This window comes from Geotrypetes seraphini, chromosome 12 (assembly GCF_902459505.1).
Source record: "Geotrypetes seraphini chromosome 12, aGeoSer1.1, whole genome shotgun sequence".
NCBI lineage: Eukaryota > Metazoa > Chordata > Amphibia > Gymnophiona > Dermophiidae > Geotrypetes > Geotrypetes seraphini.
The window spans coordinates 21,760,371-21,787,354 of record NC_047095.1 but is presented as its reverse complement, the minus strand read 5'-3'; the positions used below and the strand labels follow the sequence as shown (position 1 = coordinate 21,787,354).

General features: G+C 42.9%; 1 protein-coding gene across 1 annotated transcript in view; it reads right to left on the bottom strand.

The window, feature by feature from the left end:
- ABCA4 (ATP binding cassette subfamily A member 4) overlaps window positions 1-26,984 on the bottom strand; it is a 221,770-nt gene that overhangs the window by 18,608 nt on the left and 176,178 nt on the right. The window contains exons 38-46 of the mRNA XM_033916873.1: window positions 25,800-25,915; window positions 22,316-22,463; window positions 20,861-20,984; window positions 18,389-18,518; window positions 15,538-15,658; window positions 5,735-5,797; window positions 5,529-5,635; window positions 2,484-2,625; window positions 1,783-1,917 (exon numbers count right to left, since the gene is read on the bottom strand). Coding sequence (XP_033772764.1) covers window positions 1,783-1,917; window positions 2,484-2,625; window positions 5,529-5,635; window positions 5,735-5,797; window positions 15,538-15,658; window positions 18,389-18,518; window positions 20,861-20,984; window positions 22,316-22,463; window positions 25,800-25,915 — 1,086 coding nt within the window. The remainder of the gene's footprint in view (window positions 1-1,782; window positions 1,918-2,483; window positions 2,626-5,528; window positions 5,636-5,734; window positions 5,798-15,537; window positions 15,659-18,388; window positions 18,519-20,860; window positions 20,985-22,315; window positions 22,464-25,799; window positions 25,916-26,984) is intronic.

Below are 26,984 nucleotides of genomic sequence, written 5' to 3'. Positions count from 1 at the left end.
TGTTTTGGTATTATAGGATTCCAAAGATTAGCAAGATTTCAATGTAGTTTCCCAATCACAAGGAACCTGTGGTGGCATAAAGATTGCCTTCCCTCTGCGATGCTGAGAGCCTAGAACCAATGCAGACCACCACAAAAACTGGGAGACTTCTCCGTGTGCTACAGATTGCCTTCCCTCCACAACGCAGGACAGGTGGAGTAGAAAGGGGTACTGCTGGACAGGGGGGAGGCGAAAGGAAGGGAGAAGGGCTACTGCTGGACAGGGGGGTGCAGGGTAGGGGTGCTGCTGGTCAGGGGGGAGGTAAAAGGAAGGGAGAAGGGCTACTGGTGGACAGGGGGCACAGGGAAGGGCTACTGCTGGACAAGTGGGAGGTAAAAGAAAGAGAGAAGGGCTACTGCAGGCCAGGGGGCCCAGGAAAGTAGTACTGCTGGACAGGGAGGAGGTGAAAGGAAGGGAGAAGGGCTACTGCTGGCCAGGAGGATCAGGGAAGGCGTATTGCTGGACATGGGAGGTAAAAGGAAGGGAGAAGAGGTGCTGCTGGACAGGGGGAGCAGGGAAGGGATAAAGGGTACTGCTGGACAAGGGGGGAGAGGTAAAAGGAAGGGAGAAGATGGGGGAGGGAAGGAGGACCAAAGGAGAAGCATGCAGGAGGCCCTGGAAACATATTTAAAAGCATAGAAAAATAAAGTCACCAGCCAACAACGGTAGGGAAAATGATTTTATCAATAATAAGCACACATGCACACTTGAAACTCCGTGCCTCCATTTGTCCATGCCTTCGAAGAAAGACAGATAGATAGGGGGCCAGGGAGAGAGAGAGACAGACAGAAAGAAAGACAGAGACAGACAGATAGGGGGCCAGGGAGAGAGACAGAAAGAAAGAAAGAAACAAAGAAAGAAAAAAAAAAGAAAGAAAGAAACTCCTCAACGCCTCATTGTGCTAAAAGTTTACACATCTATTCTAGCACCCGTTAATGTAACAGGCTTAAACACTAGTAAGAATATAAGAACATAAGAATAGCCTTACTGGGTCAGATCAATGGTCCATCAAGCCCAGTAGCCCATTCTCACAGTAGCCAAAACCCAAGGAGTAGCAATATTCTACACTACCGATCCCGGGCAAGCAGGATGGCTTCCCCCGTGTCTTTCTCAATAACAGAGTATGGACATTTCCTCCAGGAAATTGTCCAAACCTTTCTTAAAACCAACTATGCTAACCACTCTTACCACAACCTCTGGTGATGCGTTCCAGAGCTTAACTATTCTCCGAGTGAAATTTTTTTTCCTCCTATTGGTTTTAAAAATATTTCCCTGTAACTTCATTGAGTGTCCTCTAGTCTTTGTAATTTTTGACAGAGTTACTATGATTTGGATTCTTCTTCCCAATGTGCATCATTTTACACTTGTGCACATTTAATTTCCTCTGCCATTTGGATGCCTGATTTCCTAAAGTCCTCCTGCAATTTCTCCTAGTCTGAAGGTTTTTGAATAGTTTTGTGTCATCTGTAGATTTAATCACCTCACTTGTTGTTCCCATCTCCAGATCACTTATAAAAACTTTGAAAAGCACTAGTCCCAGTACAGATCCCTGAGGCACTCTCCTCCATTGAGATAATTGACCATTTAATCTTCAGTCGACTTTTCTATTGTTTAGATTGGCATGCCACTTTAAAAATCTTTCCTGAAAGAGACAGATCATGCTGACCCCACATTCCAGATTTTAGAGAGTGCTTTACAAGAGAACATGAGTGGAGAATGGTCTTACATCATAGTGGTGCTTACCAGCAAGATTACTGAAGGACAACCAATCAGCGAGATAGCAGTGGAGAGTTTACGCTTGTTTCCTCCACTGTATGTACCCGTTAAATGGTCTGCATATTTTGTAAGACCCAGCTTTTCAATCCCCCAGTCTGAAATCTGTGAAAAAGGAAGCTTAATACAGTATTTAGACTTAACAAAAAATGTATTTTCATATCTTTTCAAAATTTGATATAGTTGCCTAATTAAAAAAATTTCTAGGCAAAATACAAATATATATATATTTTTTACAATGTTAAAAGTACATAGACATAATGCCAAACTAACTAGCTATATTGGAACATGGAGGGAAGAAGGGGAGGGACTACAGTCGTTATAGGATAGCTGAACAATTAAGGTAAGAACATATTGTAAGGGAAAAAAATTAAAGAGAGTTTTAATTAGAAATCGATGTTTAATAAAATTAGAGCTATAATGAGAATGCATTTTTAAAGCTATAATGAGAAGGCATCTTGAAACAAATTTCATGCAATAAATATGGCTTAAGATCTAGGATTTGTTAAGGAAAATTGTCATTTTTAGCTATCATTTTTGGCATTTCAAAAGTGTGATCTACAAGGAAGCCATATAAGCAAGTTTAAAACACAATTACACTTATGAACCAGAAGTATGTGTCTGGGTGGATTTAATAACTGCCAGTCTGTTGAGACCAAGACTGCTTTTACCTTGTCAGTTTCCCCTGGGGGGATACCTCGCAGGCGTCCATAGAGCTGAAGATGTTCACGACCTGTGAGGAGGTCATCGAGGGCATCAAACTGAGGACAGTAGCCCATTTTCTGATAGACATCAGCAATCGCTGTCAATATACTGTGAAAAGAAGGAAAAATAAAAACCAGCTTTATAGTATTGGCCATATTAATTTACGTAAAACTTTTTTATACCGTTTACAAAATACCAAAATGGTTTACAAAACATGACTAAGATAAAAACAATTTCAAATCAATAACCAGCTTCTTTCTTTCAATTTTTTCCAAAAAATATTTTTTCAGTAAAATCACTATTGTTTGATGGCTGATATTTCTCTACTCAAAATATAAATTTTTATTATAATTTTTATATTAAAATTATTTCTTACTATCGTTAGTAAGTGCTCAGTCTATAATCTCCTGCAAAGAGCCACAATGAGATCATATTGGGACCATCATTGCACTTATTGGCCCCCGTATTTTTATATTAGATCTCAAAACTTTAAGCATCCATCCTGTGCTTATCTTCTAAATTATTTCATTATGTTTTCCTATTAAAGATAATAAATCAATCACTCATCTTGCCTAGCATGAATGATCATTTAGAGCTCCTTTTACGAAGGTGCGCTATGCGTATTAGTGCGCGCTAGCTGAAAATCTACCGCCTGCTCAATAGGAGGCTATTCTGCGCGTTAAGGCCCTAGCGCGGCTTTGTAAAAGGAGCCCTTAGTGTGGCTCCGCACTACTTTTTTGAAAAAATTGAAAGAAAGAAGCTGGTTATTGATTTGAAATAGTTATATAGTTCGTACTAGCAATATACATTATTATATACTCCTAATCATATATAGTAAGACAAAAACAAACCATATCATAAAATCCACATAATTAAACAATTTCTTCTCTGCAAATGTCAACTGATAAATCACATAAATGCAGTAACAAACAACTGAGTTTTTAACTGTTTCTTAAAATGAAACTGGTTTTCACACAGTCACAGTTGGCCCACCGGAGCATTCCACATTTCAACACCAGCAATACAGAAAGTCGTTGCTCTAGTGTTTGCATAATCTCCCTGTGACTGACACGCGGTTGGCAGCCACTTTCGGTGCCATATAGAGAATCCGGGCCTTACAGTATATATGCTTATGTTTTATTAATATTTGATATACTGCTTAAGCATATTACAGATCTAAGAGGTTACAATAAAATAACCATTATTCTAATCACGTATGTGCATAAATTAGTGCCCACTAAGAATTACCCCATCCCCCTCACTCTGGGTGCGCAAATATGTGGGCATTGCAGATTTGCATGCGCAACTTAAGTGGTTAACCAATCAGCACCAATAATTGCATGCTCATCAATATTCTCGATCTCAGCCCCCCAATTATGGAATTCAATGCCTTTACACCTCCGGGAAGAAAAATATCTTGATAGATTTAAATTGAACTTAAAGACTTTTTTATTCAAAGACGCCTTCACCTATAACTTAACATCCTGTTTCAGTCTCCTCTCATAGATGTAATTTACCTCTTCCATATGTACTTACTTTTTATGTCTTCCTCTCCTATTTAATATTGTATTTCTCCCCCCCCTTAGCCCGTTGTTTTCAAAGTCTGTCTACATTGTGTAATTATCTGTCTTGAACTGTATCGTATTAAGTATTGTTTGTATATCCCTCCATTTCATGATTTTATTACTGTAAGCTGCTTGGTAAGCAGGATAACAAATTTTAATAAAACTTGAAACTTATTAACAAGTAAATATTAACACTAATTAGAATTTACACATAGAACTTTCTAGGCATATTCTATAAAGTGGCATGTGTAAATGCTGGTGAATTTTTGAATCACCTGCAAGCGTGATGAATATTGTAGTCGTATATCTGTAGGTATATACATTTCCTTTCATATTTGTGGGGCTTAGGGGCACAACTCTCTCGTGAATATTAAAAAAAATCACAAATAACTTTAGGGTCCCCACCCTGCCTCCCCGTACTCCTCCACAACTTATCTTTAAAGCCCTGGTGGTCTAGCGATGAAGTGGGACACAAGCGATCTTCCTACGCTCCTGCCCCGTGCAGATCCGCTATCAAAAATGGCTGCCTCAAGTTCCTGCAGCAGTCTCAGGAGACCGATGTGGGAATTTGAGGCAGCCATTTTTAATAGCGGATTTGCATGGGGCAGGAGCGTAGGACGATTGCTCCTGCGCTGCTTCACCGACAGGGCTTCAAAGGTAAGCTGTAGAGGTGGGAGGGAGGCTGCTTGTTTGGAGACTTGCGAATAACCGAACGCACGAATCCCAAAACTGAGAATATAGAGGGAGACCTTTAGTAGGTTTTTATCTGTTCCTGGAGGATTCACAGCATATAAAGAAATTAAGGTGAGATTTGTATCTAAGTTGCACTGTTTAAAGTCCCCTGCCCTGCCCACTAGGCTGCTTCAAATGAAGCCAGACAGACGTTTTTATGCCTCCTTTTGTGGTGTTCATATTTTGGATGTTTGGAAAATGGCTGTTCATTTTGGACTTTTCAGCACGAGAGTGTCCTTCTCATGTATTTTTGAACAGGGGCTTTTCTTCCTCATTTATTTTCAAAATGAAAAAACTTAATGCACTACTTTGTCTACTGTTCAACTTGTGTGCTTCACAAAAGGTGATATGCTTTGATGGGTCCTTTGGTTTGGTTCAAGGTGGTAACATTTAACCACATTCACGATTTTGGTTTAATAAATGTACACCTATCTGCAGTTTTCTTTGTTTTGGTTTGTGTTTTACTCACTGCAGATTGTGTTGGATTATTTCCTTTTGTTGTTTGATATGCTTTGATGTTTCATGTCTATAAAAAGACGAATGAGGAGATTTTCCACAAATGTGCCTAGTTGGTGAATAAGTGGAAGATATTCTTCCGTCTTTCTAGTCTATGAGATCTTGTAGTCCCATCTCCACAAGGAAGAGAGCAAATATACAAGGATCAAAAGTCTTGTCAGTTCAGGGATTTCATGACTGTTTGTAACTAATTCATACCTGTAACCAGCTACGGTAGCATCTCCAGATGTCACAGCAGTAGCCCCAGTCAGCATTTTGAATGTAGTGGTCTTACCAGCACCATTTACTCCCAGTAGGCCAAAACACTACATTACAAAGAATCACAGCATTAACCTTCTCTCTTATTAAACACAGAAGAATTCTGATCTGATTGGCAGGAAATGTCATGCAGTTTTAGAACTAACCTCTCCCGGACGAACGCCAACACAAAGTTTGTCCACTGCTGGAGTCTGTCTCCCGGAATAGATCTGGAACATGATAGGAAAAAACCATGTATTATTTTGCAGAGAAAATAGCCACTGGAATTCATTCAGAGCTTGAAGGCCAACGTATGCCTTCTGCAAAAATATCCCTTCTGCTCAATGCAGGAGACAAGGCCTTGAATTGTCCAAAACGAATTAAGCTCAATGGGGTAATTTTATTAATAACTGTCTGCTCATAAAGCACATGGAAATAACTCTATACTCCTTGCTAAAAAGGCAGTTTTGAAACACTGGGCAGTAGAGAGGGTCCTCCTATTCAGCTTTGGATACAGTAGATGTGAGAAAAATATCAGCATGAAATCTGGGCAACCTGAATTAAATGGAATCCAGAGAAGTTGATTTACAGACATCTCTAGCAAAGCTTCGTAGATAAAAATGTAAATTGTGATGTAGTAGTTTGATCATTTGTTTAGAAACATAGAAACATGATGGTAGATAAAGGCCAAATGGCCTATCAAATTTGCCCACCCGCAGCATCCACTATCTCCTCCTCTCCCTAAGTCAGTGGTTCTTAACCTGGGTTCGACCGAACCCTAGGGGTTCGGTGAGTCAGTCTCGCGGGTTCGGCGGAGGTCAAAACAAATCTCCGACTCATATAGCGCTTCGGTCACGTTCAATCATCTATCAGTTATTCAGTGATTTTGATCAAGACTGATCGTGTACTCGGTTTCTTGATCTATCAATCTGTAACTAATGCCTTATATACATCAATCAATTCCTGATCAAAATTTGTGATTTAACTGATAGATGATTGAACGTGACCGAAGTGCTTATGATTCGTGATGATATATAATTGTCCATAATTGGCTGCAGGTGATCACACAACATCGTTTGTCCTATCTGTGCGGCAGGGGATTTGATGCGCACAGTAGTCGAATTGTAACTGTTGTGATGGTACGTCGTGTGATACCTATCTTAATATTTTAATCCCTTACTAACTATGTTAAGCAAAATACGAAAGTGGTCGGATGAATATGTACAATATGGATTCACATGTATAACGGAACGTGATGGGAGTCAGCATCCTAATTGCATGATTTGCAATGCCAAGTTGAGTAATTCTAGTCTAGCTCCAGTAAAACTAAGGGAACACTTCCTTAAGCTGCATGGAGATGGAAAATACAAGAACACAACGCTCGCTGAATTCAAGGTGAAGAGAGCAAAATTCGATGAAAAGGCTACTCTGCCTGTTCTCGGCTTTGTACCCATCAACAAACCGATCCTCACAGCATCGTACGAAGTTGCTTACCTGATCGCAGGGCAAACCACACACCATTGGTGAAACACTCATAAAACCAGCTGTGTTGAAGATGGCGAATATCATGCTGGGAAAAGCGGCTGAAGTTCAGTTATCTGAAATTCCTCTTTCAAATGACATCATCAGCAACAGAATAGAGGACATGAGCAAAGACATCTTGGCTCAAGTAGTTGCAGATCTGATTTCAAGCCCGGCAAAATTCAGCCTTTAACTTGACGAGACCACAGACGTTTCCAATCTAAGCCAGCTTGCAGTATTCGTGCGCTATGTGAAAGAAGACGTGATAAAGGAAGATTTTTTATTTTGTAAGCCTCTTACAACAACAACTAAGGCAACTGATGTGAAGAAACTTGTGGATGACTTCTTCAAAGACAACAATCTTTCGTGGGATATGGTTTCTGCAGTTTGTTCGGACGGAGCTCCAGCCATGCTCGGAAGAAAGTCCGGTTTTGGTGCGCTAGTGAATGCCGATGCACCACACATCATTGTTACGCATTGCATTCTGCACAGGCATGCTTTGGCAACAAAAACCTTGCCTCCAAAACTGGCAGAAGTTCTAAAAATTGTTGTGGAATGCGTGAACTATGTGCGAAATAATGCTCTGAAGCACCACATCTTCAAGGAGCTGTGTAAAGAAATGGGATCTGAATTCGAGGTACTTCTGTACAATTCTAACATTCGGTGGTTATCCCGGGGACAGGTGCTGAATCGTGTTTTTGCCATGCGTGTGGAATTAGCTCTGTTTTTGCAAGAGCAGCAACATTGTCATGCAGATTGCTTTAAAAATTCTGAGTTCATTCTCATTTTAGCATACATGGCTGATATCTTTGCAGCTCTCAATCATCTCAATAAGCAGATGCAGGGTGGTGGAGTCAACATCATCGAAGCAGAAGAAAACCTGAAAGCTTTTCAAAAAAAGCTACCATTATGGAAACAACGAACAGAAAACGATAACTTCGCAAACTTTCCCCTGCTAGACAATTGTGTAAGTAAGATTGAAGATGTATCTGGAATCGGAGACATTTCTGTACCCGCGGAACTGAAGCAAACTATTGCCATGCACTTAGATGAGCTTGCAAAGTCTCTCGACGGATACTTCCCTACAAGAGAGTCATATCCAGCATGGGTGAGACAGCCGTTCACGTTTAGTGTTGAGACAACAGATGTCAATGATGAATACCTCGATGAAATCATTGAAATTCAGCAGAGCCAGGTTCAACAGCAACTCTTCAGAACAACAATGCTCTCAACGTTTTGGTGTCAACAATTGGTAACGTACCCTGTTATTGCTAAGAAAGCTCTGGAAATTTTCATACCGTTTGTTACAACATATCTTTGCGAGCAATCCTTTTCGAGGATGCTGGACATAAAAACGAAGAAAAGGAACAGACTTTGTTGCGAAAATGACATGAGAGTGGCACTTGCCAAGGTAAAGCCGCGGATTTCTGAACTGGTCTCTGAGAGGCAACAGCAGAAGTCACACTGATTTGCAGTAAATTTCATTATTATGTTATTATTATTCGAAATATAGGAGAACTTTTTTGTTTTCAAAATTGATATTATTTTTTCCCTCACTGTATACCTATGTTTTGAATTTGTAAAAATCATATTTTATTTTTCCAATAAAGAAGGGTTCGGTGAACACGCATATGAAACTGGTGGGGTTTAGTATCTCCAACAAGGTTAAGAACCACTGCCCTAAGAGATCCCAAGTGACTGTCCCACACTTTTTTGAATTCAGACATAGTCTTTGTCTCTACCAGGAGATTATTCCACCCATCTACCAGCCTTTCTATTAAAAAAAACCCTATTTCTTTAGATTACTCCTGAGTCCATCACCTTTTAATCTTATTCTATGCCCTCTCATTCTGGAGTTTTTAAATGTCTCTATCATAATTCCCCTCTCCCACCTTTCCTCCAAAATAAACATATTGAGATCTTTAAGTTTAGATTAATAGCTTATGAATAACAGTTCCATGCCCATCCAGGTCTACCATTTATGTTTTTCCTAGCTGTGAATGAGAGAATGACGAGAGAAAAATGATTTCTGACATATCTTTGTGATATTTCTATGTCTTTTGATATTTGTATATTATCTGTGGTATTTACATATAGACTCCTAATAACATAACAAAAATGTTATTTGTATACCGCAATACACCGTGAAGTTTGATGCGGTTAACAGGAGTTAAGAAGACGACCGTGCATGAGAGGTGAGGATACAAGTACAAACAATATAGGATCATGACAAGGTCAGAGTCAAAATACAATTATGGTAACCTCCCTCTATGCAATCTATACAATTTTCAGTCCTCTGTCCATTGCTGTAGTTCGCTGATTCGCCTCAGCCAATTTTCCATAAATCGCCTCAAACTGAAAGGCTGTCCCAGTATATAAATTAAGATTTATGTTATATAATACGAGAACTCAAGTGAACAGCTTTCGAATACTGGTACAGATATAGATACGGACACCCAAAAGAAGGAGGTGCGGGGGGGAGGGTTAGAAAGAGTTGTATGAGTCTGCTGGTACAGCCTGGGGATCCCCATCAGCTCAGGTACTGATTTGAATTTGGGGAAAATTAGTGTGTCCACCCCAAATTGGCATGTCTGGCTATGCCCCTGATGTATATAGGGGGAGGGGGGATGGAAATTGCAGCTTCTTGTTAATGATATACTGTGTTTATAGTAATCAATGTTTATATAGTAAGCATCTTAATAGTTGGAATTAGCAGAGCCTATGTTTGTGAACAAAACTGAATATCTTTGTTGCAGAAAGAAAAATAAAACAACAACTAAAAAGAAGTACTCATGCCAACAAACAGCATATATTCTCTTATGTGTGTAGGCATTTTTAGGGGTGCACTTTGGATGAAGCAGGGATAGAATTGTAATGTAGGCACATATTTTATCAAATACGAGTGGACCTCCTAGCAGGTGTAAATTTGCGCTCTACTAGAGGGTCATTGTAAACAGTGGCATAGTGAGGGGGGAGTGGGGAAGGTGCAGACCTCGGGTGCTGTCTTTGCAGGGGCACTGGCACCTCTCCTTTCTGCCCACCCACATACCTCTTCAAATGATCACCATCAGCAAGCAGCATCTTTTTGTGTTTAAATGATTTTTATTATTCCAGCAGTAAGAAGCAAATACAAACAGTAGTACCATTCAGGAAATAACATTTTCAACAATATAATCAGTTCCCCTCCCCTTCCCTCCCCAAGAATCCATGGCCAGTCCAACAGCTGAGAGTGGGAATAAAATCTTAAAGATTCAAAAGCACGCGGTGTGAGGTCCTGCCAGAAGTGCTCCCACACCTGACAAAATTTGCGACCCGAGCCAAGAGTCATGTCTCCCACCATGCGTCTCTCCAGTGTTGCATGTACTATCATTAGGGATTTCCATTGTGCATATGACGGGGGATCACGGGAGAGCCATTTGGTGAGGATGGCTTTTTTTCCCATCAAAAGGGCTCTGGAGATAAATGCTGACATTCCCCTGGGTTTGGGCGAGGCTATATTATAAAATCCAAATAACACCCTCGGTTGCGGAAGCCATCGCCTTCCCCAAAGCGATGTGGTATATAGGCCAAGATGTCTCCAAAACTGTTGGATTGCGGGGCAGGCCCAAAACATGTGACTCAAAGATGCGTGAGCCTGATTGCATTTCGGGCAAGAATGTGACGCAGTAATCCCCATCCGGGCTGCACGTTCCGGTGGAATGTAAAGTCTAAGAACAATTTTCAATTGCATTTCCCAGTGAGTAATATTGGGTGACACCTTCTGAATGTTCTTCAGGACCCGTTGTAACTGTTGAGCAGTCAACTGGCAATGCAAGTCCTCAGCCCACGCTGTCGCTAATATATCCAGATTCGTACTTGGTTGGCAATCCCGGATCCCCACAATATGAAATCGTAGAGGAATCCTCTGTTGGGCTGAAAGGCTGAAGAGTTCTGAAAGCCCCTCCCTGCAGATTTCAGTAAGGGCAGCCACTGGGAGGGACTGAACATAGTGACAGATCTGGTAATAGGCGAAGAGATCATTAGCCTGTAGGTCAAAAGTTCGTTGCAGCTCGGCAAATGTGACCAGGCTCCCCTCCTCTGAAAACAGGTGAAAAAGATATTGTAGACCTTGTGCTTGCCACCTAAGAAAGGTGGCATTTTGCATGCTCGGCTGGAAAGCTCCATTGCCCAGTATAGGCAAATATAAAGACACCCTAGAAGACAATTTGGCTGTTTTACAGACCCATCTTCATGTCCTTCTGGCCGGCATAAAAATGGGGTAGTGAGACACCAAAGGACGCATCCTCAGATCCGCCACATGTAGAAAATAGCTCACATGGAACGGAGCCAGCAAAGATAACTCCAGTGGTGTAGCAGAAAAATCAGATGTGCCTCTAAACCAATCATTAATATGTCTCATCTGACAAGCCATAGCATACCAACGTACATTTAATAAACCATAGCCCCCCCCCCTATCCCTGGGCAGACACATCCGTAGCAAGGGCATATGTGGTCGCTTACCATCCCATAGAAAATGCTGTAGCTCTTTCGCTAAACGAATGTTATGGGCATGGGACAGCAGCAGAGGTAAAACCTGAAAACGATATAACCATTTGGGAAAGAGCACCATATTAAAAAGGGCTACCCGGCCTGTCACCTATAAGGGAAAAGTGGACCAATTCTGTAGATGTTGTGAGGTGTCTTGAAGCAATGGGGTTATATTGCTGGTGTACAGGGTCGTAAGGTCTCGGGGGATCTGTACCCCCAAATAGCGAATTGAAGTCTGAGCCTACGTAAATGGGAAGTGACCGCTCCAGGTCTGTTGTAGTGTCATGGGGCTAGCTAGGGCCATAGATTTCTGGTAGTTCAACGTAAATCCCGAATAAAAGTTGAATTCGTCAAGCGCTTGCAATAAATATCGAACAGAGTGAGCGGGGTCAGTTAGCAAAAATAATAGGTCATCTGCAAAGGCCAACACTTTGAGTGAATGAGTCCCGAAGTCCACACACACTATGTCGGGGTCCTGAGACACTGTGCGAAGAAAGGGTTTGAGGTACAATAGAAATAACATAGAAACATAGAAACATAGAAATAGACGGCAGATAAGGGCCCACGGCCCATCTAGTCTGCCCACCTTAATGTCCCTCCCCTACCTTTGCCCTGTGAATAGATCCCATGTGCCGATCCCATTTGGCCTTAAAATCAGGCACGCTGCTGGCCTCAATCACCTGTAGTGGAAGACTATTCCAGCGATCAACCACTCTTTCAGTGAAAAAGAATTTCCTGGTGTCACCTCGTAGTTTCCCGCCCCTGATTTTCAACGGATGCCCTCTTGTTGTCGTGGGACCCTTGAAAAAGAAGATATCTTCCTCCGCCTCGATGCGGCCCGTAAGATACTTGAACGTCTCGATCATGTCCCCCCTCTCTCTGCGCTCCTCGAGCGAGTATAGCTGTAATTTGTCAAGCCGTTTTTCGTATGGTAGATCCTTGAGTCCCGAGACCATCCGGGTGGCCATTCTTTGCACCGACTCCAGTCTCAGCACATAAGAGGGGTGACAGGGGACAGCCCTGTCGAATTCCCCTCTCAATAGGTATTGGGTCAGTAATAATGTCATTGACAAGTAGTCTTGCTGTTGGAGTGGAATATAAAGTGCGTAATGCCGAGGCGAACCAGCCAGATATCCCCATACAATTTAACACTTCAAAGAGGTACGTCCAATTGACCTGGTCGAACGCCTGTGCCGCATCCAAACTGAGTAGAAGCATAGGAGTGTGATGGAATTGCGTGTGCGCTAAGGCTATCAATGCTTTACGTACATTGTGTACTGTTTGTCTACCCTGTACAAAGCTGACTTGTGTGGATGCAATCACATTGGGGAGAAGGGTCACTAATCTATCAGCTATGATTTTGGACAGAATTTTGATGCCTACATTCAGCAAAGAAATTGGGCGATAGGACTCGGGAGCAGAACTGTCTTTGCCAGGCTTCAATATCAACGTGATTAAAGCCTCATTCGCTTCTCCAGGGAAATGTTCATCCTGGATTACCTGGGAGTAATAGTCCCTTAAAAAAAGGACTAAGCTGTCCTGAGAGCAGTTTATAAAATTCTTCCGTAAAGCCATCCGGCCCTGGAGCTGAAAAATTTTGTTGATTGTGGATAGCTTTATGTAGTTCTTTAGGGGTGATGGGTGCATTAAGAAACCTAACATCCGAGTCAGAGAGCGGCTGTAAACCGGAATCCATGAAATAGTCCTTAATAAGGGGTTCAGCTCCCGAGTCCCGGTGCCCATATATCTTCCCGAAGTGGGACTGAAAAATTTGTGCAATGTGTCAGTAGTGTGTTGAAATTGGCCCGTACTATCCCTCAATCCCAAAACATAACGGTGACCCCGCACCTGGGAAGTCAAGCGGGCTAATAATTTCCCTGCCCGATTTCCATAGCGATGGTAGCGAAATTTTTGATACAAGAGCATTTTCACTGTGCGCTCATGTATATAGGAGTTGAGGGTCGTTTCCACAGAAGCTAAGTGTTCCCTAGCGTGGCGGGTCGGGAACAGGGTATACTGACGCTTAGCACTTGCTAGTTCTTTTTCCAACCGCAGTATTCCCCGGGACAAACGGCGATTACGCGCTATTACATAAGCTATACAATCTCCTCTGAGCACCACCTTAGCCGTGCTCCAAAACAGTGTAGGATCATTGCTATGCTGACCATTAAAGTCTAGGAATTCACCCCATTTAGTCGTTAGGTATGTTTTGAAATGGTCATCAGAAAATAGATAACTAGGGAAGCGCCAACGTACAGGTCCGCGTAAACCGAAGCCCACATTCACATCTAGCCAGATCATTGCGTGATCTGAAATCACCGCCGGGCCTATTACCGCTGCATCCACATTTAGAAATGCTCTGCGCGTGGTAAGGATGTAATCTATCCTAGATTGTGTGTTATGTGCTCTGGAGCGGTGTGTGTAATCCCATTCAGTGGTATGGAGAATTCTCCACGGGTCCACCAGATCTAAAGTGGCGCAAAGATAGGGCAGGTCTCTGGTATGAGATATACTTGCACCAGGTCCCGGCTGAGAACGATCACAAGTCGGGTCAAACACCTGATTGAAATCCCCTGCAATGTATTCCGGATCAGTAACCTGCCCAAGAAGCATGGCAGTTAGACCCTCAAAGAAGGAATGGTCATAGGTATTAGGTGATATACATTCATCAAGTAAAAGGAATATGTGCCTAGTGACAACTGCAGCAAGAGGTAGCGGCCCTGAGGGTCTGCAAGCAGCATCTTTAATCTGCTGCTCACGTTGTCCTTAACCCTCTCTCTGACATCACTTCCTGGTTGCGGGACCAGGAAGTGATGTCAGAGGGAGAGCTGAGGCTGGTGCGAGGAGTAGGTTAGAGATGCTGTTCACTGCCAATGATCATATGAAGAGGTAGACTGGGGGGAGTGGGGGTGGAGGGACATGCAGAGCAGGGAAAGAATGTGAGGAGAAGGGTATATGGCATGGTGATGGCAGATGCCACTACCCCTGGACACCTCTTTCCCTCACTATGCCGCTGATGGTAAGGGCCTATTTTTAGAATCACACTTCGGTTGCTTTTCTAAAATGAGCCGTACAAGATGCTGTAAACTCAATTGTTCTCACTATTCATGACACCAGGAAAATAATAAGACTGGCCTTCGTGAAAATTGGACACTGAGCTAGGTGGACCATTGGTCTGATCCAGTAAGGCTGTTTTTATGTTCTTAAGATGATATGAAATCATGTTTTATCAGGACGCATCAGTGATTCTCTCTCCTTAAAGCTAAACACTTAATTTCTGAAAATATTTAACTCTTCATAAGTCTTCAAGCACACGTTTTCAGATAGATGAAAAAATGTGCACTTGGAAGCTTATGAAGAGTTAAAATATTGGCCAAAATATGTAGGGAAATAGGTGATGGGCAACATTATACTCATATTATAACGTAGCACATATTCAGGCATTACTATCATCCTACCCAGAAAAACCCAGGTATTCAATATACTCCAGAGCTGCTTTACAAATTTTAACCCTTTATTGGCATTGTTGCTCAGAAGCAACATGTGTCTTCTATGGCTCTTATGGGAGATCAGCATCTTCAAATGTCTGTTTACTTGGCACTGTTGCTCTCGTTCAACATCAAGTTACGTAAAGCATCTGCCAATTAAAGGGTTAAGCAACGTTTACAAGGAAAATGCCAATAAAACTTTGCACCCAGCGACAGACATTGCTGTTGCGTGGTCAGCCAAGTCTTTCTCCTATGATGGAAAAAGCAGAAGTTCTCATATTCTCATAATGTATTTTGGAGAAGTCCATCAATGACAATCGTATCGCACCTTCAGACCACAAAGTTCTGAACGGTTGGTAGATTGCCATAATTTGCGATAGATACCAAGGAATCCCATGGTAAATGACTCTGAACACCATGTTCTGAAATATTACCTTGGTCAGTTCCTTTAGCTGCATGATGTCATGCTTGCCGCCTCCCCTCAGAATACGCTGTCGTTCTTGGGCCACATCTTCATCCTCACCATCGACTGGTTCTTTAGGAAGGTCAGCAGACCTGCAGGAAGCCAGAGTCAGATTTATTGAGCAAGGGGCTTTTAGACATGAAACACTTTTGCATTATCAAAATTAATTAAAAGCAGATGTAGCTGACTGCATCAATTTTGTGCAAAACAAACCATTCACTCTAATCACGGCTGGGCGCTCAAAGGCAGGGATCTTTTAGGGAAGGTACATTGGACACAGTGTGGCACAGCATTATAATCCAGAAGAGATTATCAGGAATGGGATCTGAAAGCAACAACTGAGAATAATTGATGCAAAGAGGGGTGATATGATAGACATTTAAATACCTCCATGGCATAAATAACAAAAGTAAGCCACTTTCATTTGAAAGGAAACTCTGGAATGAGGGGACATGGGATGAAGGTGAAAGAAGACAGACTCCAAAAATCAGAGGGAAATGCTTCTTTATGGAAAGGGTGGTGGAATCTTGGATCAGCCTCCCAGGAGAGGTGATAGAGATAAGGACTGTATCTCAATCCAAGAAAGTATAGGACAAGCACATAGAACATAACATAAGTGGTGCCCTATTGGGTCAGACCAGGGGTCCAACTAGCCCAGAATCCTGTTTTCAACAGTGGCCAGTCCAGGTCAGAAGTACCTGGCGGAGCCCCATAACGTAGAAAGATTCCATGCTACCTACTCTCAGGGATAAGCAGTGGCTTTCCCCAGGTCTTCCTTAATGATTTCTTTTTTTTTTATTTAAAAAAATAAAATAAAATAAATAAACCAGTGTCCCACAAACTTTTTTTTCCCTTGCTCCAGCACACTAATGGAGCAAATGTTTTTCTGTGGAACACCCACAATCCCGCCCTGCTCCACTCCCCTGGCCCCACCCCACACAAACCTCATCTCGTTTTCCCTGAGCTCGGGGCCATGTCTGGAGGGCCTCTGAGCATGTGCAGACATCGACGAGACAACGTTGCATGAAGGCCTGCAAGTACATGATGTCATCAAATCGACATCCACGCATGCTCGGAGAACCTCGAGGCCCCGAGCTCAGGGAAAATAAGATGAGGTTCATGTGGGCGCAGAGAGGAGAGGCATCGACTCCGGAAATGACTCAGTTCCTAGCAGCACACCTGGAATCTCGCTGTGGCAGTTTGCGATTCACTGGAATAAACCTATATGAATTACATTACAACATCCATAATAAAAAACAGTTATAATACTAACATAAAAAAAGATTGCTAATTCACTGTCTTAGGACTTTATAGACTTTTCCTCAAGGAATTTGTCTATATCTTTTTTTTTAACCCAGCCAAATTAACTGCTTTTACCACTTGCTTTATTAGGATGGCATAGAAGGGCAGGCTGGATGGGCCATATGGTCTTTATCTGCTGTCATTCTCTCTATTTCTATTTATTATGGGTTAGTCATGAACCTTTATCTTAAGGGCTTGGTTTCTACCCGAATTTTGGTGAACACCGAAATTATTACTCTTTTTTTTTCCATATATGAGCATCAGGAATACAACTGTCTATTCTGTTTACTCTTTTCAGCTGTATCTTGAAAGCAGAACTTGTTGCTAGTTTCAACAATGTGGTATAAATGACAGTCTGTCATAGGGGAAAACACCTTCCAGGGATTCAAGACAAAGTTAGACAAGTTCCTGCTGAACCGGAACGTACGCAGGTAGGGCTAGTCTCAGTTAGGGCGCTGGTCTTTGACCTAAGGGCCGCCACGTGAGCGGACTGCTGGGCACGATGGACCACTGGTCTGACCCAGCAGCAGCAATTCTTATGTTCTCATGTTCACTTGTGCTGGATTACAATCATCGTGGATGAAAGATGGAATGCTGGTGAGCCTTCCAGGACTGAGAAAATGCCGATGATTGGAAGATAAGTGTATTTGATTTTTTTGCTATATTCTCACACAACTTGAAATCTACCCATCTCAGACAGTTCAAATTTGAGCATTATAAGAGCCCATTGTTGAGCCTAAGGGTTTTTTTTCTCCTGGTATGTGTTGGGACTTGTTTTTTGTTTGTTTTTTTACCTTAGGTTAATTTTCCGGAGCAGCCAAGGATTAACAAAACACCTAATAAGCACACGTTCAGTGGTGTAGTAAGGGGTGGGGGTGGGAGTCCACCCGGATGCGGTCTTCCAAAGGGTGTGGCACCCTCCTCCTTGCCACGCGCGCATGTACCTTTTTTACTTCCCCTGCACGAGGTTGCTGCCTGTGTCGGCATTGGCACTCTCTCTGTCACTTCCGGGACCCACACCTAGGAAGTGAGCCGACTGACATGGGCATGCTGCTCATGCCGGAGGAGTTTAAAGGTATGAGAAAAGGGAAGGCATGTGTAGCAGGGGAGGCAGGGAAGAGGAGCATGATTAGCATCTGGGGACGTTAACTTGTCCTTTTGGACTTTGAGGCCAATTAGTTAACATCGATTTTTGTTCTATTTACTGCCTGACACGGATAGATGAAGACGCCTTTACTGACAATTTTTTCACCGTATGATTGATGTCTTCTCCCAACTTTTTTGACTACTCTTTTCAGCTTACATTAGTCAGTGAGGTGTCACACAAAGGAACAAACATTTGTTATACAGACCAAAGCACGTATCCTTTGAAAACCATACATTAAAAGAAACACAAACTGCATACCGCATCTGGTGTGTGTGTATGGGGGGGGGGGGGGGGAGGGAAAGCAAGAGGTTGGTTACATTAACAATTATTTTAGCATCAAAATGAGCTTTCATGCAAATTAACGAGCACATACCATCTGCTGAGAAAGAAGCGATGCTGAATCAGGAGAGTCAGGGTAAAATATACCACCCCTTCCACTGCCATAGCTGTCAAATTTTTCCCTAGAAATTCCCACTGGAATGGATGTGAGATATGTTCTTCACCTTTAGAATAAAAAACAAAATTTATTTATTTTCTTGATTATTTTTAGCCCATCCAAAACCCCCAGATTGGGTTACAAATAATTTAATTCACAATACCATATAACAAACATCAGTAAAACCAAGATAAGATCATAAATTCTAACTATTAAAAAGGTAAGTTTTTTTTCACAGCCTTTCGGAAAATTAACAACCCATCCAATGCTCTAATAAGTAGAAGGAATCCGATTCCACAATTTTGTCATAAAATGAGTTGAAACAGTGCATTAGACCTGGAGGGTGATGCATTTCCAGTCCTGCATGGTCCCTTCTCTAACTCACACATCAGGTGCACTCTGCACAGCTGGATTTGAATGAAATCTGGTAGGAGAGGTGAATCCTTTGGTTAAAGAGTCTCCCATGAAATTTCAGTCAAGGCTACCTACGGATAATCCTCAATGCCTGTGTATGAAAAGACAATAGACTTGTTCCACTCAAAGAATACACGTCCAAATGTCCTTACACACTCAGTATACTCATCAATGCATGATGACAGAGATCAGCCCAAACTGAGCACTTAAAAAAAAACAACCAACCTAGACATCCCCAGGAGCAATTGTAAATCCTGCTGTTGAGTACGTTAAGTGCAAAAGCACATTCCTCTTCTGAAATGGAACATACTCATGTATTTTGTGACCCTGCTCTAACCAACGCCTTCTTGCCACATGTACAAATCTCAGCTTTCTATGATTGGGGTTTCGGTGTAAATGTGAATTGAACATGTATATCCTGGTATTTACAGCTGCAAATCATGAACAGTGTGTGCTGCAGTGATTAGAGCTACAGCCCTGGGGCTGTGGGTTCAAATCCTGCACTGCTCCTTGTGACCCTGGGCAAGTCACTTAATCCCCCAGTGCCCCAGCTACATTAGATAGTGTGAGAGCCTGCTGGGACAGATAGGGAAAAATGCTTGAGTACCTGTATAATTTATAATCCACATAGAATTGTAGGATATGTGGAATATAAATAATTAAATAAATAAAATAATTCTCTCTCAAAGTGAGTGAGTGCAGACTTAATTTTCTATCTGTTGATTGAAGTACATATAGGTTGTGGGATAAGGGGGGATGATCAGAAGTATGGTTATTCACATGCAGCGAGATACACATAAGAATTGCCATACTGGGACAGACCAAAGATCCATCATGCTCAGTATCCTGTTTCCAACAGCAGCCAAACCAGGTCCCAAGGTTTACGAGTGCATCGGTTTGCGAGTGTTTTGCAAGACGAACAAAACATTCGCAAAATCGGTGCCTCGGAAACCGAACGTGGCTTGATTTAAGAGCGCCCCCCTGTGATCCGGCACCCCCCCCGCCGCTTCTTACCATCATCTGGGCATATCCTGTATTTTGGTGCCGGTGCCCGAAGATCGGCCTTTTCTTCTGCTGGGACTTGAGCATCTGCGCATGCTCAAGGCCTGCGAGTTCACGTTCTATCTCGGAGACGTGCCGGTGCCCAGATGACAGTAAGAAGCGGCAGGGGGGTGCCCAATCGTGGGGGGGGGGTGCCGGATTGCAGGGGGGGCCTTTGGGGGGAGCAATGCCGGTTCTCGTGGGGGGGGTAACGTATCAAAGCGAGTTTCCATTATTTCCTATGGGGAAACTCGCTTTGATAAACGAGCATTTTGGATTACGAGCATGCTCCTGGAACGGATTATGCTCGTAATCCAAGGTACCACTGTATTTAGCTAGATCCCAAGATAAAACAGATACTATGCTGCTTATCCTAGGAATGAACAGTGGATTTCCTCAAGCCATTTCAATAATGGCCTATGGACTTCTCTTTTAGGAAATTATCCAAACCTTTCTTTAAACCCTGTTAAGCTAACTGATTTCCACCATATTCTCTGGCAATGAATTCCAAAGTTTAATTACACATTGTGTGAAGAAATATTTTCTCTGGTTTATTTTAAATCTACTACTTAGTAGCTTCATTGCATGCCCCCTAGTCCTAGTATTTTTAGAAAGAGTGGACAAGCAATTCACATCAACCTTTTCCACTCCACTTAGTATTTTATAGACTTCGATCATATCACTCCTGAGCCATTTCTTCTCTAAGCTGAACAGCTCCAGCCACTTGAGCCTTTCCTCATAGGGAAGTTGTCCCATCCCTTTTATCATTTTTGTCGCCCTTCAGAAAGGGTTGTGTTTGAATTTACCATTATAGGGTTAGTGACCTTCTAACAATTCTGCTGAGGTCACTGAGCTACTGCTGCTGGATGTCTTCTCTCATCCACTGTCCACATCAATATAGTACAAGGCACAGCAATGTTCAAGAGTTCACCACTGTCCTGTGCTCTTACTTACCAAATCGAGCATATACGTCAGTCACTGCTTGGTTCATCGCTAAGTCAATGAGTCCACGACCCAAGCAGAAATGTGGAAACAGTATGAGCACATCTTTCAGGCCTTCATTGAGTTTCAGCAAAGACTGTAAATACAAAAGCATTATCACAGGACAGAGAATTGTCATGCATCTCATAAAATGTGTAAGGTACTCCAGATGAATATGCTGGATCCCAGCCAATTTGCAAAATATCAAATAAAACCAGATATTCAAAACCGAGCTGAATAATGTGTGGTATTTCTATATCTATAGGGAATGGTTGTGAGATTTTGGTAACATCAAAAAGAGAAGGTGTCATACGTTATATACAATGCAAAGAGGAGTTCCGGTAATCTATATGTTTTTAACCCCTTCCTTATGTTTATTCCTTTTATATCTTACTTTTCTTTAACCATTGTAGTTCTCCCCTTTTTTCCTCTCGTACCCGTTTGTCTAGTCGAGTATATTATTGTTTTGTCGTGTATGGGGTTTTTTTTTTTTGTTAAAGTTATGTTAATTTGTATTATCTGTTTTTACCCTATTTTAAAATGTATAACCACCTTGAAATAAATTTATAAGGTGGTTTATCAAATTTTTAATAAACTTGAAACTTCACTCCTCCCTCTAAGCGGAGCAGTCCTCCTTCACTTAAATTGCTGCCAGTGGGTGGTGCTGTTTCACTATCATATTTTCAATAGTGATGGACAGGCAAGCTCTGCAGGACTCCTGGGAACCTGACTGTCTCTAGTGTTTGAAAACACAGTATTGAAGCTCCAACCCCAACTGGTTGCACCGTAGTTAGAGGTCTCCCACTCAGCTTAGAGCAGTGTCTCGCAAACTTTATGAAGCCACGGCACACTAAACTGGTGGCCATGGCTCGAGGGCATCCGGAAATGTGTAGACGTCATTGCGTCGAAGTCCACGCATGCGCGAAGGCCCTCCAGATGGGACCCTGAGCCACCAATGGGGGGTGCTGGAAGGGAAGAGGTGCAGAGAATCGCTGGTGTTGGCTGACTGCCTACAGGATGTGCCTCTTGTCGCATGAGGCCCATCCTGTAGGCCAGGGCTGCCCAAGTCCAGTCCTCAAGATCTACTGGCAGGCCAGGTTTTCAGGATATCCACAATGAATATGCATGAGAGAGATTTGCCTGCACTGCTTTCTTGGTATGCAAATCTCTCTCATGCATATTCATTGTGAATATCCTGAAAACCTGGCCTGCCAGTAGATCTCGAGGACTGGAATTGGGCCCCCCTGGTGTAGGCAGTCAGGTGGCGCCTCTCCTCCCCTGCATCTCGTGACACACCTGGAATCTCAGGCGGCACACAGTTTACAATACACTTGCATAGAGGGAACAGTGGAGGTGATCCAGAAAATGGACTTGAGAAGCTAGAGAGAAACAGTCCCATAAGAAGATATCACACCTAGTGTCGCTTACCCGATTATTTTCAAACAAGTCCAGAATAAATGTGATCGCACTGCTGTTGATCCCAATGAAGAGATTTATGCAGGACAGAGCAACGTAGGCTGTGCTCGGCACTGAGAACAGGTAGGATGCGGGGTACATCATCGGGGTTACGGCCCAACTGTTTGGAAGACCAAAGAAATAATGCTAAGCATTTCCCAGATTTGAAAGTTCTGCCATCAGAAAACTTCACTAGCCCAAAGGCGGAGATGTCAAAAGAAATACAGAGCTGTGAATAATGGGGTTCATGGGTCAAAACGGATTTAGAAAAGGAACATTCTGCAGATTACAGAAACAGCAAAAAGTGGAGATGGTCATGCACCCCCCCCCCCCCACTCTTCCCCACTGCTTGGGTGCCCGCCTACTCACCCAATTCTTCCCTGGCACCTGAACGCCCCCGTGTACTTCTTGAAAGGTTCTCTGGTGCAAGCAGCATCTTCCATCCGCTGCTTGGACCGGCATAGATGTACTTTGACGCCACGTCTTGGTCCTACGACCAAGAAGTTACATCATAAGGGAGCTGACGCCGGCACAAGCAGCAAGTAGAAGATGCTGCTCAAACCAGCAAACATTTAAAGAGGTATGTGGGAGGTGGAGAGGAGGAGAGGTACTGGCACCGGCACCACCACCACCCATGAAGACGGCGCCCAGGGCAGTCCACCCCCCTTTTTTTACTACGCCACTGGAGATGGTCTTGGCTCCAGCGACATCATTATCCCCCTGGCTGTGTCTGCTTTCTACTGTTTCTGTTTCAAAACTTCTGCAATCACAATGGCAAGGAAGAGTGCAGAATTTATAAAAATAATTATTTCCATCACAAAGTGGCATTTATACATATAAAAACCCCACTATCAGAGTTTCTCAAATTTTCATCCAACATAGGATCTCTATGCGCATCTTGTACATTCTAGAGCAGCCCATCTACTTTACAGTCAGGTACCTCTAACAGTCGCTGTAACTTGGTCTTAAGTTTTCAAGTTTTATTATAAGTTTGATAAATCGCCCATACAGAGTTTCAAGGCGGTGTACATTAAAAAAAAAAAAAAGGTTTTTTTGCAATGACCTACACATAAAGTATCACATATAGGACATATCGGGATGGGTGAGAAGATATCATTATTCAGAATAAGGTTGGATATTTATGATAATATATGTTTGTGTTATATTGAATGATTATTGTGTGGGTGGGTGGGGGAAAATGGATGATTATGAACATGGGAAAGATGAATGTGCTTTTATTGTATTATTATGCGTTGCATTAGTTGTATTGCACTGTTGTAGTTTGAAAATTAATAAAGAATAAAAAAACAAAAAACAAATAGGCCATATAAACTTACAGATACAATAGGAAAGAAAAAGGGGAAGAATTGTAATGTCATATAGGAAAAAAACAAAAAAGGTGAGAATAGAAGGAAGAGTAGTTTTAAATTTCTTAGCTGAATAATTCCAAGAAGAAAGTTTTCTTTTCTTACTAATTTAAAAGGATGTTGAGAAAAAATTATACATAATGGTTTGTAGATGTATCCAAATATTTATTGGAATGATAACAGAGAAAAGAAACTGAATATGGAGGGAGGGACAGGGCTACAGGGGGGATGCTGGACATTTTCAAACTCGTTATGACTTTTATTCCAAGTTTTTTCCCTTATCAAATTTGGTGTCATTCCAAATTTGATAAGGGAAAAAAACTGGAATAAAAGTCATGAGTTTGAAAATGTCCAGCATCCCCCCTGTGGCCCTGTCCCTCCCTTTATCCTCCCTCCATATTCCGTTTCTTTTCGCTGGGTCTTTATCATACTCTATCCATTGGAAGACAATGAAGGTTTGTGTGGAGGCAGGACAGGGGTGCAGCAGAGCGTGCCTGAGGCAGAAGGGGGCGGGGCTATGTGTCCTCTTTTTTAACTTAAAAAATCTGGTAACCCTAAGCCAGGGGTGTAAAAGTCCCTCCTCGAGGGCCGCAATCCAGTTGGGTTTTCAGGATTTCCCCAATGAGTATGCATGAGATCTCATGCATATTCATTGGGGAAATCTTGAAAACCCAACTGGATTGCAACCCTCGAGGAGGGACTTTGATATCCCTGCTCTAAGTGAAGCAGAATTTGTGAGAGCAGCACACAGGCGTAGCTACCGTTGAGCAAGCCCAGCAAAAATGCCTAGGGTTGCCCAATGATAAAAGCCACCTGAAGTTGCCTCCTCCCTCCCACCTCCCCTCACCGTCTCTCCACCTCTCCCACCCTCTCTGCACCTGGGTTCAGCATCACTCTAGCTCCCCCACCTAGGCTAGTCCTCCACACACTGCAGCAGGTTGTAGAAGAGTGTTGAAACTGCCTCTCTGGCTGACAGAGCCTTTCTTCTGCCATGTTCCATCTCTATGATGCAACCAAGTTCTTGTGGGTAGAAGTAAGGCTCTGTCACAACCTGCTGCTGCATGTGGAAGAGCTGGGGAGGGGAAGAGAGCTAGAGAGGTGCCAGACCCACTCAGTTGCATGGGAAAGAGGAGGAGAGAATCAGACAGGAAGGTAGTGAATCTGGACCTGGACACAAAGGGGGGAGGGGCAGGGATGGAGAGATGCCAAACTGGCTGATGGGGGAGGGGCAGATGTAGAGATATGCTGAATGGGGGGAGCAGAAGGGAAAGAGACAGATACCTGGAGGGAAGGAGAGGGGGCAGATGCTGAATGGGGGGAAAAGCAGAAAGAAGAGACAGACTGGAGTAGGGGAGAGAAGCTGGACCAACAGAGGAAAAGAGAGAGAGAGATGTCATACCATGGGGAATAGGGGTGAGTGAAGAAAGAAGAGGGCAGACAAAGAGAGAAGCTGGACATGGGGAGGGAAAAAGACCAGAAAAAATGCTGGCTAGGGAGGAAACACAGGGGACAAGGACAGTGGGGCAATATTGGACACAAGAGGAAGGATAGAGACACAGAGGGGGATGCTGAATAGAGAAAGATAAAGACACAGAGAAAAACTGAATATGGCGGGAGGATAGGGATAAGGACAGGGAGGGAAGATGGGTAAAGGGAATAGGAAAAAAATGAATACTGGACATAGATGAAAAAAAAATGTCAAAAGAACAGAAAATGCTGGAAAGAGTTAAGAAAAATAGAGAAAAGCAGAAGAAAGAAATTAGGACCAAAGCAATGCTTAGACAACAAATGTAGAAAACAAGGGGTTTTTTTCTGAATTTATTCATTGTAATATGTTAGCTTTGGCAAATGTGCATCCTCCCCTTCCCCACGGTCCCCACTACCTTAAGAGAGATGCTGTTATAGGAAGCCCATCTTAATTTTTCCATTCCTAGCTACGCCACATTACGAAGAATCAACTTAAATTTTATTGGGACATTTTACCACCTAAGTTAAGGTAGCATCAGGGCAGTGTTTTTATATTTGTATATAAAAGAGCAGTTAATTGCCTACTTCATGGACTGCACAGAAACAACACACTAAGAACTTACCCATACAGAAGCAGCAATGCAATGAGTGCAGGCAGGTTGCTCAGGGATGTGTATGCTCTTTTCCCAAAGCCAATGAATATACACACGACGATAACAGCACTCACTGTGTAACTTACCTGGCAAAAAGTAAAAAGATAAGTTTCCATCTGAAAAACCTTTTCAACTAACTTACATAGAGAGCTCCTCATTTGATCTGATGCTTCTTAGCCTGACTCCCTGCCACAGCTTATTGATCTGTCCCCTCTTTCCTAGAGGCAGGAGAAGGAACGCTTACCTCCTTGTCTGCTCCAGTGCTACTCCTCAACACACCTGGTAGGAGGTGTACAGAATGGAAGAGAGGGCCTTCTAAAGGGGACTTGAGTTCAAGAGGGGGGGGGGGGCTTAATGTGTGTTAACAGCCAAAAGCAAGGAATTTTAATGCAAAGGTCCTGCGGTAACTGTCAGGGTCATGTCCAGCATTCCCCCTGCAGTCAGTGGTATAGTAAGGGGGGGTGCAGATGGGACGGTCTGCCCCAGGCATAGTCTTCCTTAGGGCACAGCACCCCTCCTCCTCTGTGCCGCCACCCCCTCCCCCGTTCCTCTCTGTGCTGCACAAGAATGTCCCTTACCTTCCCTGTACTTTTTTTTTTTTTTTTTTACTTCCCCAGCGCAAGGTTTCTACTTGCGTCAGCATAGGCGCTCTCTCTGATGTCACTTCTGGGATCCATGCCTGAGAAGTGATTTCAAAGGGTGAGCCGACACAGACGTGGGCATGCTGTCCATGCCGGAGAAGTTAAAAAGGTACAAGGAAAAGGAAGGGGATACGCGTGGGGTGGGAAGCGGGTGGGGGAGGGGTGCCGCTCACCCTTACGACACCACTGCCTGCAGTTCCCCCAGGGATACTTTCCCTATTGCACATTATGTTCAGATGTTATGAGCACGGATGCACGCGACACCACCGGTTGAGGTGGTGTTAGGTGAACCCGTGTTTTCTGCACATTTAACAGCATGCGCTACCTACCGCGCGCTGACTGCAATGTGCAATCTCCTCTCAATCTCTTGCTCATTTCCCACCCCATCCTGTGCTAAGTAGGTAGCGACAGACTTACTGCATATTCTGTTTTAGCACATACTAACCATTAATGCTAACCTGTGCTAATTAAACAAGACCCCTTAATTAGGTAATTTGACTTTTTGAAAATTGTT